Source organism: Melospiza georgiana, chromosome 1 (assembly GCF_028018845.1).
Source record: "Melospiza georgiana isolate bMelGeo1 chromosome 1, bMelGeo1.pri, whole genome shotgun sequence".
Classification (NCBI taxonomy): Eukaryota; Metazoa; Chordata; class Aves; order Passeriformes; family Passerellidae; genus Melospiza; species Melospiza georgiana.
Window position 1 is genome coordinate 53,360,064 of NC_080430.1, and position 13,092 is coordinate 53,373,155.

The 13,092-nt window shown below is 40.9% G+C and overlaps 1 protein-coding gene across 1 annotated transcript in view; it reads left to right on the forward strand.

Annotated features, from left to right (window-relative positions):
* GLI3 (GLI family zinc finger 3) overlaps positions 1-13,092 on the forward strand; it is a 206,734-nt gene that overhangs the window by 60,705 nt on the left and 132,937 nt on the right. The window contains exon 3 of the mRNA XM_058032310.1: positions 6,455-6,697. Within this exon, the coding sequence (XP_057888293.1) occupies positions 6,455-6,697 (243 nt within the window). The remainder of the gene's footprint in view (positions 1-6,454; positions 6,698-13,092) is intronic.

Consider the following 13,092-nt stretch of genomic DNA (forward strand, 5'->3'; position numbering starts at 1 on the left):
TTAGGGGTTTAGAAAAGTTTACCTGAGTTTTTTAAGCTACTTCGTGCCATTCTCAGGTTCCCCATGGGGAAGAGTTACTCACACATTTGGGAAAGGCTGTGAGTGATGCTCTCCTGATAACAGTGCATTGCTGGTTTCGTGTTGGAGTGGTGTGAACTCCATACAGGCCCAGTTTTGTCTCGCCCAGGTCAGTGGGAGCTCTGCCATTGACACAGGAATGCATGATCAGGCTCTGTTTCTAAAGTCATAGGCGCTGTATTGATGCACTGTGTTCTGTCCTCTGTACTGTCAAAAAAGGAACTGAACCAAGCTGTGCAGCAGATGCAGCAAAAATGAATGTATGTGTCATTTGAGGAAAACAAGGGAGTGTGAGTGGAGTATTAGGTAAGTATTGTAGGGACTGGGTCCTCTCTCTCCTTCATTGATAAATCCTTTTTCTTCCAGTGAAAGCTAAAGTTGACAACAAAAGAATATAACGTTTTTCAAAACAAACAAAATTACAAAAGAGGTGTGTATTCATATTCCACAGATCACAAATAAGTTCTTGGAAATTACTATACACAGGAAAAAGAAAAAATAACTAAGCTAAAAGGAGATTTCCTACATTTCAAGTACGAATAGAAAACTATAAATTTTCAGTGGTAAGCTCAGAAAATGTATGTTATTTATAAGCACAAAAGGTTTGTATAAGATAGTCTTAAGCATTGCAAATAAAGTGAGTACAGTATTATCTAGCAAATTTTGTAGCCTCTTGTGTAAGTGGAGTCTATTTTTAAAACCAATTATGAGCATCATCCTTCCTATCTGTGTTAGTGTTTCCAGAGTGCTTCTTGTGCAGTTGCTCCACATGTAGGACAATAACAAACTTGGGACCAGGGGTGTCCAATTTAAGCTACTGTACTCACCCAAAACAAAATTTTGCTTACAACACATGCTGTTTTTAAAGGCAGGCACAATCCTACAGATCTGTTTCCTCCGATGTTGGTCTTAAGGTGGTCAGAGAGAAGTGAAAAGTGTGTGTATGCAAGAAGGTGCAGGTACAGGTGTCCTAATGAGCCTGGCAATTGCTCTATTGTGACATTTCAAGGAAGAAAACATCAGGTGTCAAAAACTTAGCCTTTCTTAAATGAGAAGGAAATGGCTTTCTTACTTAGGTATCTGTTCTGTTAAGAATCTAAGTAGTCAATCTTTTTTGCATTCCACCTTCCCCCTTCCTTCTGGCTCACAGCATCTAAAATGCTGCTTTTCTGGGAAAGACTGATATTCTGATTTCAGTTTTGTAATTTAATGATGGAGAGTTTCCTTAGTAAACCAAATTTAGAGTACTAGAATGCTTATCTTATATCCAGACCTTGAACATAAAAGGCATTTTATACCAGCAATTGTTCATTTAATGAGCAATTGCAGAGTGCAGGACGGTTAAGGGATTGAGCTATATGCACCATTATTGCAAGAAGTATTCTGAAATACCAGAAATAGGACGTAAGCTCTGATCAGGGGGACTGTGAGCACAATTACCTTCTTTTCAAATCCTTCTGTGACACTGCGGGAGGAAAAAGGACTTTGAAACTTGAAAGGAAAGAGCTTGCTTTCAACCTCAAAAGCTAGGAGGAAAGGGCTCTGAAATTTGCTCAGTATTCCCAATTCACCATTAGCCTGTTTCTTCCTTTAGCCTCAAGGCATTCTCCGCTTTTTGAAAAGATGTTAAGAAATTCAGTCACAATAGAGAGCCTAGTTTTGAACATGTTTCACTCGGTCCATTGAGGTCTGGTCTTCAGCCTTTGTGTGGGGTGAATTGAGCTGAGCAGCAATCTGGTTGGGGAGAGGTGAATGAGCAGTCTCTGTGCAGTCACAAATTCTGGCAAAGAAAAGATTACCCTTTCCTTTATTTTACAATATGCATTCCTGTACAATCCTGCTAGTGGCAATATGCAGAGCCGAGCTTGTGCTTAGGTCAATATGGAGCACTTGGTTTATAGCGACTCTTGTTAAGTTTGTCTTGTAATTGAAGCTGCTGTTGACCTTGCTTGGAGACCATTTGTAAAACCGTTTATTTAGCATAAACTGAAATAATAAACCGTCCTTCTCTTAGGCTGATTGTGATAGGGTGACATTAGTTTGATTTAATGATTAGCCGCCTGACCCCTCAGCTAGAGAGAGCTGCTTGAATAGGGAGAGTTCACTAGGAAGCACACAGGAAGAATACTAATGAGCTTGTTAAATTTAGCATGGCACCAACCACTTTTAATTCCTCTAATGGGAGAAGCACTGCCTTTGAGAGAGAGGGAGGGAGATGGGGGCGGGGGGGTGGTGGGGGGGAGAAGGGAGAGGGAGAAAAAGAGGGAGGAATGCCCATGTCCTGGTAGCCAGAGAATTTTGGTCAAGAGAAGAGAAGAGCTTAGAGGGAACATCAGGCAGGGTCTCTTGGACTGAGTTGTAAGTACCTTGTTTTTTTTTCTCTTACTCTGCTGAAGTGCTGTCAGGAAGTTGCAAGCAGAAATATGGTGATGAAACAATATATTAAGAGATTTAACTGGGCTGGTGTTGTCTTGTTTAATCAGGGGTGTTTCTGAAGTGTGTTGGGATTGACTTTTAGTGCGCTCTATCAATAGATTTCAACTTTTTTTTCAGTTGCTGACTTTAGGTGCTTTAAAGTAAAATAGCTTCTACTTTGTCTTGGTCTATGGTAAAAAAAGGCAAAAAAGTTCAACAGGTAAAGAAAGTTTAAAGAATTTTTGCCTTAGGTTTTAGCTTGTGCTGATTTTTTTTAAACTTTCTGAGTAAATTAGCTGTGCTATTAAAAGTGTGTTTACTCAGGCATGCTGTCCAGTGTGAGTTTTTTGAGAAAGCTTTTTGACTGAGTGAGAGGTGCTCCATTAAGTGAGGTGCTCAGCACTTCTAATAAAATTGGCTTCTGATCAAAATGGCAGGACTAAATCAGGCATTTCTCAGTGGATGTGAGAATCCTGGATTAAAGTGATCATTCAAGACTGGGCACTTCTAACATGTGTCTCTGGCTATTGGCTTGTTAAGTCAGAGAAAGGGTGTATGTGAAGAAAGAGAAGCTTATGCAGATTGCTCTTGGGCATGATCGCTTTTTTCTTTTCTTATTTAACCCTTCACTCTTACACTGGCAAAAGGTGGGAGGAATTGTACTGGAGTTGGTGGGCTGCCACCAGCTTCATTGTTTACTTTGGCATTTGTCTCTCTGCAGCATTTTAATAAATCCAGATGCATCTTTTGACCCTAAAGCTGGTCACTTCTAAAACGTGAGCAGAGCAGTAACAGAACAGTTCTCACTTATTTGGCTGTAAAACCCCTTTGGCAGATGCTGCTGGAGAAGTGGGCTGTTTGCTTACTTTTTTGCTTTAGAATCCCACTTGTTGCCATGGTGGACAGTGTGTTTCTGTCAGTAATTTGGCCTGGCGCGCCTTGCCCGCACTTACTCTTGAAACTTTATTGAACGCTTCAGTTGAACCAGAACAAGATTAGACAGCTTTCCCCTTTTGGCACGCTGGAGTGGCTCGCCTGCCGTGAGAGCCGGCAGCTTCACTGCAAGAGGAGTTTCCCGCTCGGCGCTGGGGAGCTCCTGCAAACTGCTCGGCTCTTAGGGCTCGTAGCGTCCTGGAGCGTGGGTGCTGTCAAATTTCTCATCTGCCCCCATCACCAGCATCCCAGTGGTGTGGAGTCAATGCTTAGCGAGCTGCTTGGCTGATGAATAAACCTTATTATTATGGCAAAAATGCCGTCGTGTTTAGTTAAATACTTCTGGGGCAATTTTTGTGTGGCAGAAAACATCCAGAAACTTTTGACTTATAATGGCACATGGCAATAACTTTATAATGGGAGAGAGATTGTTGATACAGAAGGAAAAATAGTTTTGTTTTCTTTTTTTTTCAAGTAACTAAAAAAGAGAAAACCTTATTTAAACAAGCCATGTTTTCTCTTTTGTTTCTAAATTACTGAAAGTAGGTTTTGAATTTAATTCAGCAATTAGAAAAATCAGCCTTTTCCATAACAGTCACTAGTACCTTGATTCATGACGTGTGCATGTTTTGAGAAGAAAAGTATAAAAGTGGAGCCCTCACATAAATGTCAGCTTCTTGTTGTATCCCAGGATGGCAGTTTTAACAAACATTATCTTTATATGGAAGAGTAAAAGAACTGAAATCCTATCTGATCATCTGAATGATTATACAGCCCCACAAATCACTCTAGCTTTCTTTCTGAACTGTTGTAGCACTGGTTAGCTTGCTGTACTTAAGAGTCTGTCACAATTTCAAATGAAGTGTAATACCCTGTTTTTATAGGAGTTTACGTCTCATCAGTGAAAGTTCACTCTAGGTTGAAATTTAACATAAAAGACTCTGGCTAAAGAGAAACCTGATGGAAAATATATCTTTGGGCTGATTTTTTTTTTTTTTTGTTTTGTTATACAACGGGTTTCTAAAAACCTCATATAAGTTTTAAAGTTTTAGTCCCTGATTTGCAGTTCTCTAACGAAAACCAGCTTCAGTGTAAAAAGTTGAAACCTTAAACCCTGCTAATCCAGAGCAGGGACCAATGCCTGTGCATATTAATAAAAAGTAGGGAAGGGCAAAGGGTTTAAACTCTGTAATGTTGTTGTCTATTTCCATTAACTCTTTCTTCTCAGACCCAACCCTGGAAAAGCTCTATATGTAGAATTACTGGCTGCAAAAAGAATTCTGTCCCTGGAAGATGCTGATAAGTCAGCAACCCTGGTTGCTGTAATACTTGGAGATAGAAAAATAATTAAGTGCTCAATAGGCTATGCTGCTGAGTTTTTGTGTTGTTGCTACTTGGGGGGAGAGGAGGCAGAGAAAAAATTGGTTAGCATTTCATTCAAAGCAATGGTGTGGCTAATTAACACATATAATGGCCAGGTATCTGTATGTCCAGAGCTTGTTTCTAATCTAATTCGTATAAAGGCACATAGGTTGAGTCACGCTGGTCAGCCTTGCTGAGTGTAGTCACCCAGTGAGTTGCTGGCTGCTGCTTTTGCTCTGTGAACAAGTACACCAGGGAAAGGTACAAGTGAAAACTTAGCCCTGACCTCAAATCTCTAACAACAGAAGTGCAGTCTTGGCGCTGGTGTCAATCATTCTTCCTTGCATGTGGATTGTAGAGTAAGAGCACTTGAGTTTTATTTCCTAAGGGTGTTTTCATTTCCTTTTCTAGTTACCTGTTTTGTGCCCAGCATTTAATAATTTGAGATTCCTTGTGGACTTCTAGAACTGCAGAGCAACTTTGAAATGAAGAATCTTTATCAGTATTCCTTCAGGATGTATTGGTGTACGCTTGCACGTGCAGTGTGGTAGATGGAATAAGGCTATACCTGGAGCATTGGTATTGGCCAAAGATTACAGGCAGCAAGCAGTCATGCTTGTTTAGAGAAACATCTGTATTTTAAACCAATAATGCAGCTCAAGGAGAGCATTTACATTAGGGACTTATGTACCTAGCAGAGCCCATCTGCCACATGGCATGTGTGAAATGTAGCTAGGAGCTATTGATTTTGAGGAACAGAACCATTTTGTCTGCTTTTTGAAGGGTGTATGTAGTCCCTAGGGGTTAAAATTCTTGTGGGAGCAGTGGGTTGTTTTAGCACCTAGTCCTGGAGCTGTCTGCAAGGAAGACTGGTAGAGCCATGGTCAGGAGGATCTTCTCCCCTTACAAGGCCTAGAGGCTTTCTCCAAACTAGGGCTTGGGTTTGATGCTCTTAGTTATGATTATTTTACCTCCAGCTTTTTCTTCCCCCTTGTTCATTAAGGGTTTGTGGCTTTGATTGTGTGGATATGGGAAAAAGAGGTAGGGGGAGTATATGCAGCCATCCTGCACGTGGTGACACTGTCAGAGCAGGTGGCCTTGCTTGTGCCTGCCTGATGCTGCTGGTCCTGTATCTTGAGCAGTTGTATCCATTTATTGCTGCCCACCTTGGTTCTGATCACTGCCAACCTCCCTGCAAGGTTTCAGCCCCTCACACAAGCAAACCCCAGGGACCTGGAGCTGGGCTGCAGAGCTGTGGTGGGTGGCTGGGCGTGATTTAGGCCTGGCTGATGGGGTTCATCTTCTCCTCTGTGTGACAAATCATTTCTTGATTCCCCATCAGGGAGCTCCCAGTCTCCTTGTCCCAGAGGCAGGGAAACAGCAAGCCTCTGTCTGTTCCTGCACAATTGATAGCCGCGCTGGAGGAGCATCAGTGCATGGGTGACGGTGATCTACTGCTCGGCTGCTGCCGGCTCTGAACGGGCAAGCGTCCCCAGGCCATCCCTCACAGCCACACAGGCACCTCCTGTCACCATCTTACACCGGGAGGAGGAGGAGGGCAGCGGGGGGAGAACTTTTCTTTATTGTATTTGCTATAAATGGGCTAAAAGTGTGTGTCTCTCTTTTTTCTTCCCTTCTCTCTTTCTTCTCCCTCGTTTTTTTGCAGAGGATGAAAGTCCTGGGCAGACCTATCACAGAGAGAGAAGGAACGCGATCACAATGCAGCCGCAGGGTGGGCAAGGCCTCGGCAAGATCAGTGAAGAGCCTTCCACGTCGAGTGAGGAAAGGGCCTCATTAATCAAGAAGGAGATCCATGGATCTATATCGCACCTTCCCGAACCTTCAGTACCGTACCGCGGGACGCTCTTTACCATGGACCCCCGAAACGGCTACATGGACCCTCATTACCGTGAGTATTGATCGCTGCCTTGTTTGCGGATGCAAAGTTGGAAGGCTGTCAGATTTAATGTGATTTTGTCACTTTACTTGTCCATGGGGAGAACTGCTTTATCTGGAGGGAGTGGTGTTTGTGGTAAATGCAATCTCTTTTTTTTCCTGAAGTTAAAAACCAGGGTGCAGTTGCACTGCAGGTAGAAATTACCGCAGGCCTCTGCAAAGTGACTTCCACAGGACATCTCATCTGTTGCTAATCCTCCTCAGCCATCTGGGGTTGTGTTCTGCTCCACCTCCTTAAAACATGAAGAAAAACGGGCCTCATTATAGCTAGCAGAGAAGGAAAATGAAACAGGCCTTAAAAATCCCTCTTTTAAAACAATGTTAAAGTATGTTATTGAGAGGAAGAAGGACTGTGTCCTGTACACTGAGAATTTGGGGAATTGGAAGGCTTAGTTTTGTGCTTTGGGACTCTTTGTTCTGTTTTGGAGGGTTTTTTTAGACATTCACAAGTGTGTTTGAGAATGCAGGCTTGATGGAGTGTTTTTGCAATTTTCTTTCCCAACTATAGTTCCCTGAAGTTGTAAGGGGGAGGAAAAAAGGCAAATGGTTTCAACTTCTGAATTCTCACTCAGGCATTAATAAAAAAGTAAGAAATTAACTGACACTTGAACACAGATGTGAAGTGGATTTCTCCACAGGTGCAAAGTATGAAGGAGTTAAGCAATTTTTTTTTTCATCTGTTTCTAGTTTACCAAAAAAAGAGAAAAAAGATCATTTAGTTGTGTCGTAATGAAGTACATCTTGAGGTGTCAAGGCTTGTGCCTTTTGATTATAGATTTATCACCCAGTCAGGATACAGATTTGCCATTTAACCTTTCAGTCTCCAATTCCAGATGATAGGCTTAAGACCCACAAAGAGAGAGCAGTCTGCATTGGTTTTCCTTTTTTTTTAACATCATTCAGAAATTTTAGTGTTTTAAGGCAAAAGGTCATTAGCCAGACGACTGATTAGTGAGGACAGCTGATTAGTGCATGTTTTTTTGCTAAAGAAAGTGCCAGGGATAAAAGCTAATTTTATCCCTTCATTAGTTGGGCTAGCAGCAAAGGGGAATGTTCACTCATCAGGGTGCAGATCAAAGTATGTCTTGCACAACCTTAAGTCTCACCAACCTCCTTTAAAAAAAAAAAAAAAGAGCCTGATTGTTAATAAGGATGGAGGTATTATGAGAAAACGAACACTTGTTGTCTGTATAGTTTAGATCAGTATTTAGGAAAAAAGTTTGCAGTTAAGCTTTCGAGCTCTTTTTCAGTCTAGTCAGTTGGGTTTTGTACACCTTCCTCTCCTGCTCTCGTACAGACCTGCTCAAACCCTCTGGGGGAGTTACTCATCTCTCTGTTGAGGAGCACACAGTTGCTGCAGCACACCAGTGGCAGACTCCTGCCAGAGAGGCATGAATGTGCAGTGCAAGCGGCCAACTCGTGAGCAGCAGGGCATACAAGTATTACCCTGAGGGTTGGAGGCACCATTCCTAGCTTCTGGTTAGCAAATGCCCAAATCTGGCTTAAAAGAAACCCAACAAAACAAGCAAGTATTATTGGGGAAGCAAAATAGCTTCTCTTTGTAGGCAGTACAGCTGGGGAAAAATGAAATGTGTGACAAAAACAACCCTCAAAAACAACAAACCTTATGCTGCATTTAGTGGGGAAGATCGCCATTTTGAGCATCTGACCAGCTGCCAGCTCAGCCATTAAATCTTGTTCAAAGTGTTACTGAAATTACTGAAGGTTCCAACAGAAGAAAAAGAACTGGTCAGTCAGGATGTGTCTGAATGGTCTGCAATGAGTTTATTTTGGTTTATTTTCCCAAATTCACCTTTTGACAAGGTTTGTCAAGATTTAATGAAGCTACTGTGTCTGTATTGTGACCATTAATGCTAGCTAGTTAGGCTGTGTGGGCTGCTAGCAAAACATTGATGTCAGAAGTTGGGAGAGCACCAGAAGTTCCCCACCATACAACAGCAGAGAAACAGGAGATGAGTTAATTTTAAATGAGCAACAAGATCTTAAAACAGAAATCTAAGTCAGAAAGCATCAGATGGACAGACCTGCTTCCCCCTCCTGTAATGAGTAGTACATTTGTATTCATTGATTTATAAGGTCCCTCAAGCTATTAATGTCATAAAAAGAGCCATCATGCTTTTATTTACCTTTAATAGCTATGATACAGAGAGACAACTAAAAAGACAAATGTCTAGTTAGATTTATAGGAAAGCAGACAATCTTACTGAAATTTTCATAGTGGCTGTATCATTTATATATGTAAGATATGCTTTCATCAGAGTGGTGACTGCATCAAGACTGACACTTTTAGTGGTCCATATGAAGAAGGCTGAATAATGTACACTGTAGCAACAGGTAAAGAACCAGAGAGGCTATTGTTTTCCTCTCTTAATTTCTTGCTAGTTTTGCTGGGCATGTGTATAGAAAATGTTTTAATTCAACATAGTTAGATGTGTAAACACTTACAGCAATTTCTTAGTTTCCCTGTGGTTGGAAAATATAGACCTCTCAAGATGCCTAATTCGTGCTTCTATTTATACCCACTTTGTATTTAAAAGTGTGGGCAGGCTTCCTGTAACACAGGAAAAGGGAAAATAATTTTTTGAAGAAAGACATCTGTATGTTTTTATGACAAAAAAAGAAAAGGGTGTTTAAGTCAGTTGTGTGTAGAATGCATGTTCCTTCATGAGCTGCAGTTATTAGAAACAACTTGAGTGCTTTACATTTTTACATGTAAACACGTGTGTGTCTGTTTGTGCATTGCAGGATTTTTTGTTTTAATTTTTTTCTAATTAAAATGACTGATGTTGTAAATGTTGGTAGTAATAGTTCCCATAAATGTGGAAGAAATCCCTCATTGAGGGGGAGTTTGCTCTCCTGCAGAGTGTGGGTGGGGATAATGGTTGTGTTTCAAGTGAACCAGCTTTTCAAACAGCTGGGATGAAACATGCTATGGAGCTGGCAGCCCTTCTGCACCGCCAAAGAGCCCCTCAACCATTTAGCAACTGAGACTGTGAATGTAGTCCCATGCTCAGCTCACAGCCTTCTATTCTCCAACAGATAAAAGGGAAAACACAGGCCTAACCCAGAAATTTTTCTTTTCTGTCTTTTTTGTTATGGATTTCTTAACCACTATTTAAACACAGCTCACAAAGGAAGAGGGAGATGCTGTTTTTGTTTGTTTAACTTCTAAAAACTTTTTTTTTTCCTTTAAAAAGGCTTCAGGACAGATGACAGAAGAGCTGGAGTTAGCTCCTTTGTTGAGGAGAGCAGAGTTACTGACCTTAATCGCAGTGTTTCTTAAAAGGATTTAAAACCCTGAGTTTCTCAAACACTAATTCCAGTGGTAGTTGGAGCCCCTTGTTAATGTAAATTCCATCTCTAGAGTTGGGGCTGAGTCAGGGAAGATGGGGATAGCAACTTGCCTTTGTTATTTTCTTCCACAATTTTAATTTTCATGTAGATTTATGGCAGTGCTAAGACTGCCTGTCACAGAAGTCATTCCTCATGGAAAAAATGAATCATTCCTGATGTAAACACTTTGATTTAAAACATACTGCTGATATTCTTCCCTGGGTTACACAGTTCATCTGAAAGAATTGTTAGTACCTAATTAGCCAAACCTGAAGAATTATCTTAGGCAAAAAGCAGTGACAGATCATTTGGCTCTGATCCAAATATTTATATGTACCGGAATGTACGGCCCTTGCAGGATTCTCTTTGTGGTAAATCACTTCATCTCAGTGAGGTTACACTAGCTGAAAGCAGGAACTTACTTTTTTTTCTTTTTTTTTTTCCTTTTCCTTTCCTTTTTTTCACCTCTTCTTACCAAGGATTTATTTTGCTGGTGTTGAAGCTTCTGTATCTGTCTGGGGAAGTGGGAACTGCTTATTGCACATTTCACAGGATTAGCCCTCCAAAGGTATTGATTGCCCTCAGTTCCCACTGACTGTTCTTGGGCTTAGCTTTGTAAGGCCTGGGCCTTGCATAACTGCCCGAGTTAGATTACCCAGTGTTAGTGTCACCTCAAAATCAATTTGCAACATGAACGAAAGACCCCAGCAAGGAAAATACAATGCTGGTTCACTAGGTGCACTTGTTCCTTTACTAGCTTTAATTTCTGTTGACAAGAATTCCCCTTCCTTCATATCCCCATTGGAAAGGAAAAGGGCGTGCGGAAAAAAAGGGGAATTCTGTTTCTAAAATGCAAACTGGAAACTGGAAACAGTTTTAAACTGCAGTAACTGGAAAGCAATGACTTTTCATGGCAGTGACTCTTGAACCACAGTGGCCAGCTATGTGTGGCACATTTGACACTGAGAGCAGTCCAGGTCATCACCAGGAGATGGACTCATGGAAAGGGCCTGTAGAGGGGTAGGTGGTGGCCTCCTTTGTCATCTACCTGGCATAATTTGGGACTCAAGAGAGACAACTGAGGCACTTCTGGATAGCCCCAAAGCAGGCCCTTTTCTTATTTCCCCTCTAGTTTCCCAGTGTCTTTTGGTGACAGGAGACAAGGACAGCTTTTTGTAGAGTTTCTACCTGGCCTGGTTGAACAGTGGTAGGAAAATGTTGCTGGAGAATCCTTCTAGAGATTTAGGGCCAGAGTCTTTAAATACATTTCGTTGCTCTTCAGTTTCAAACTGAGTTTAGCCTCTGAGAATCTGGGTCCTACTTCAACTCTGCAGCATTTTGCAGGGGAGAGGCTTGAGCACTCTAGTGACAAAACTCTCTACTGACAGTGATTTATGGGGTGGTTTCCAAATGTTGTCAAGTAGGAGTAGTTGAAAAAAGTAGAATCTAAAGCTTTTAATAGAACTCACAAGGAAAAAAGCCTCAGTTATAAAAGTGAATGTCAGACTGCTCATGTCAGCTGAGCAGCTGAAGTGTGGGTCTTAAAAAAAATTAGTGTTTGCGAAAACATTTTCCGGATTAAAAGTCTAAAATATAATAGTATCTTTCAATAGCTTCCAACAAAAAACATTACTGTTCTCAAATACAAACTTATGGTCAGAGGCAGCTTCAGTGTGAAATTTAGGAAGGTGCTGCAGACCTTGTAAGCTTAGCAGCTTCTAAGTTGAAACAGCTTCTCCAAGATGCCTTCCAACCCTCCCATATTTTTTTTGAAACTGCTCATTACAAGTACTCCTGCCCATTTCTCCTGAGGCCTGTGAAATCAGCAGTGTCTCCTGTGCGATGGTCTCATATGGAAGTAACAACTGCACCTATAGGTTTGCAGTATGTAGATATGTTCTTCCTTCTTATGCATTTTTTTCTCTCCTCAGCACGAGACAGACTCCAGAACTGCCAGTATCTGGAAAGCTTTGAAGTGTAATGTGATTGAGCAATTGAAAGGTGAACTTGTAGGTTTGGGTGATTTTTTTTGTTAGTTTGGTTTTGGTTTTGCTATTTGTTTTGGGTTTTATTTTTTTGTTTTGTTTTCTTTTCTTTTTTGTTTGGTTTGAATTTTTTTTTTTTTTGGCTTGGCTTGATTTGGTAGAATAGAATGTTGGAGATTTCTTATTTCTAAATAAGAAATAAGAAATTATAGAAATTATTTGTAGCTCTGTAATTCTGTTGGACTTCAAAATTCTAAAAATGTTTTGAGAAGCACATTAAAAATGTTATTTTAATGTCTCCTTGTTTCTTGTTTTGGTGTTCAAGTGCATCTAAGAAAGCTGTGGGATGAGGTTTTTATATGTGGTGGTTTTTTTGTTGTTGTTTGTTTTTTTAAAGAACGGGGAAGATGAAGACAGGGCAAATACAAAAAAACTAATGGATTTGATTTATTTTTTTCCAGCTAAAGCTTTTTTATCTGCTTTACAGTATGCATTTGTTGTATACTGCCTTCATAGAAAGAGACAGAATTCATTGCTCAGAGCCACAGAATCATGGTTAAGAACTGTAAAGAAAAAGCCAAGAAATAATGTAATCCATCTCTTGAGCATCATCGAGGCAGATCCACTGTCCCTAAATCAGGAGAGAGTAAAAAGCTTCTTCAAAGTTGTTGTATCCCTTGATACACGGACATTTGTCACAATGCTTTTAAAACAGAAGGTCTGTAGTGGGTTTGAGCTGATCTTGTGTGCCTACAATGTAACTGGCATCAGTAGCTGGAAGGTTGGGAGGAAAGTGAGATGGTTCTCTTGCATTGGGGTTCTCTCTGGGCAATGTTACTAGAGTGAATTTAATTGCCTAAGTTGAGATTGGCATTGAGTGCCATTTTCATGCCTGTGAGGATCCTAAGTGTGTGACTGCCAGCCTGGTTGGCCCCTATATTGTGAGTCATATCTGTTAACAGATCTCATTCATACTCTGTATGAATGACCTGATATATCAGGGACTTAA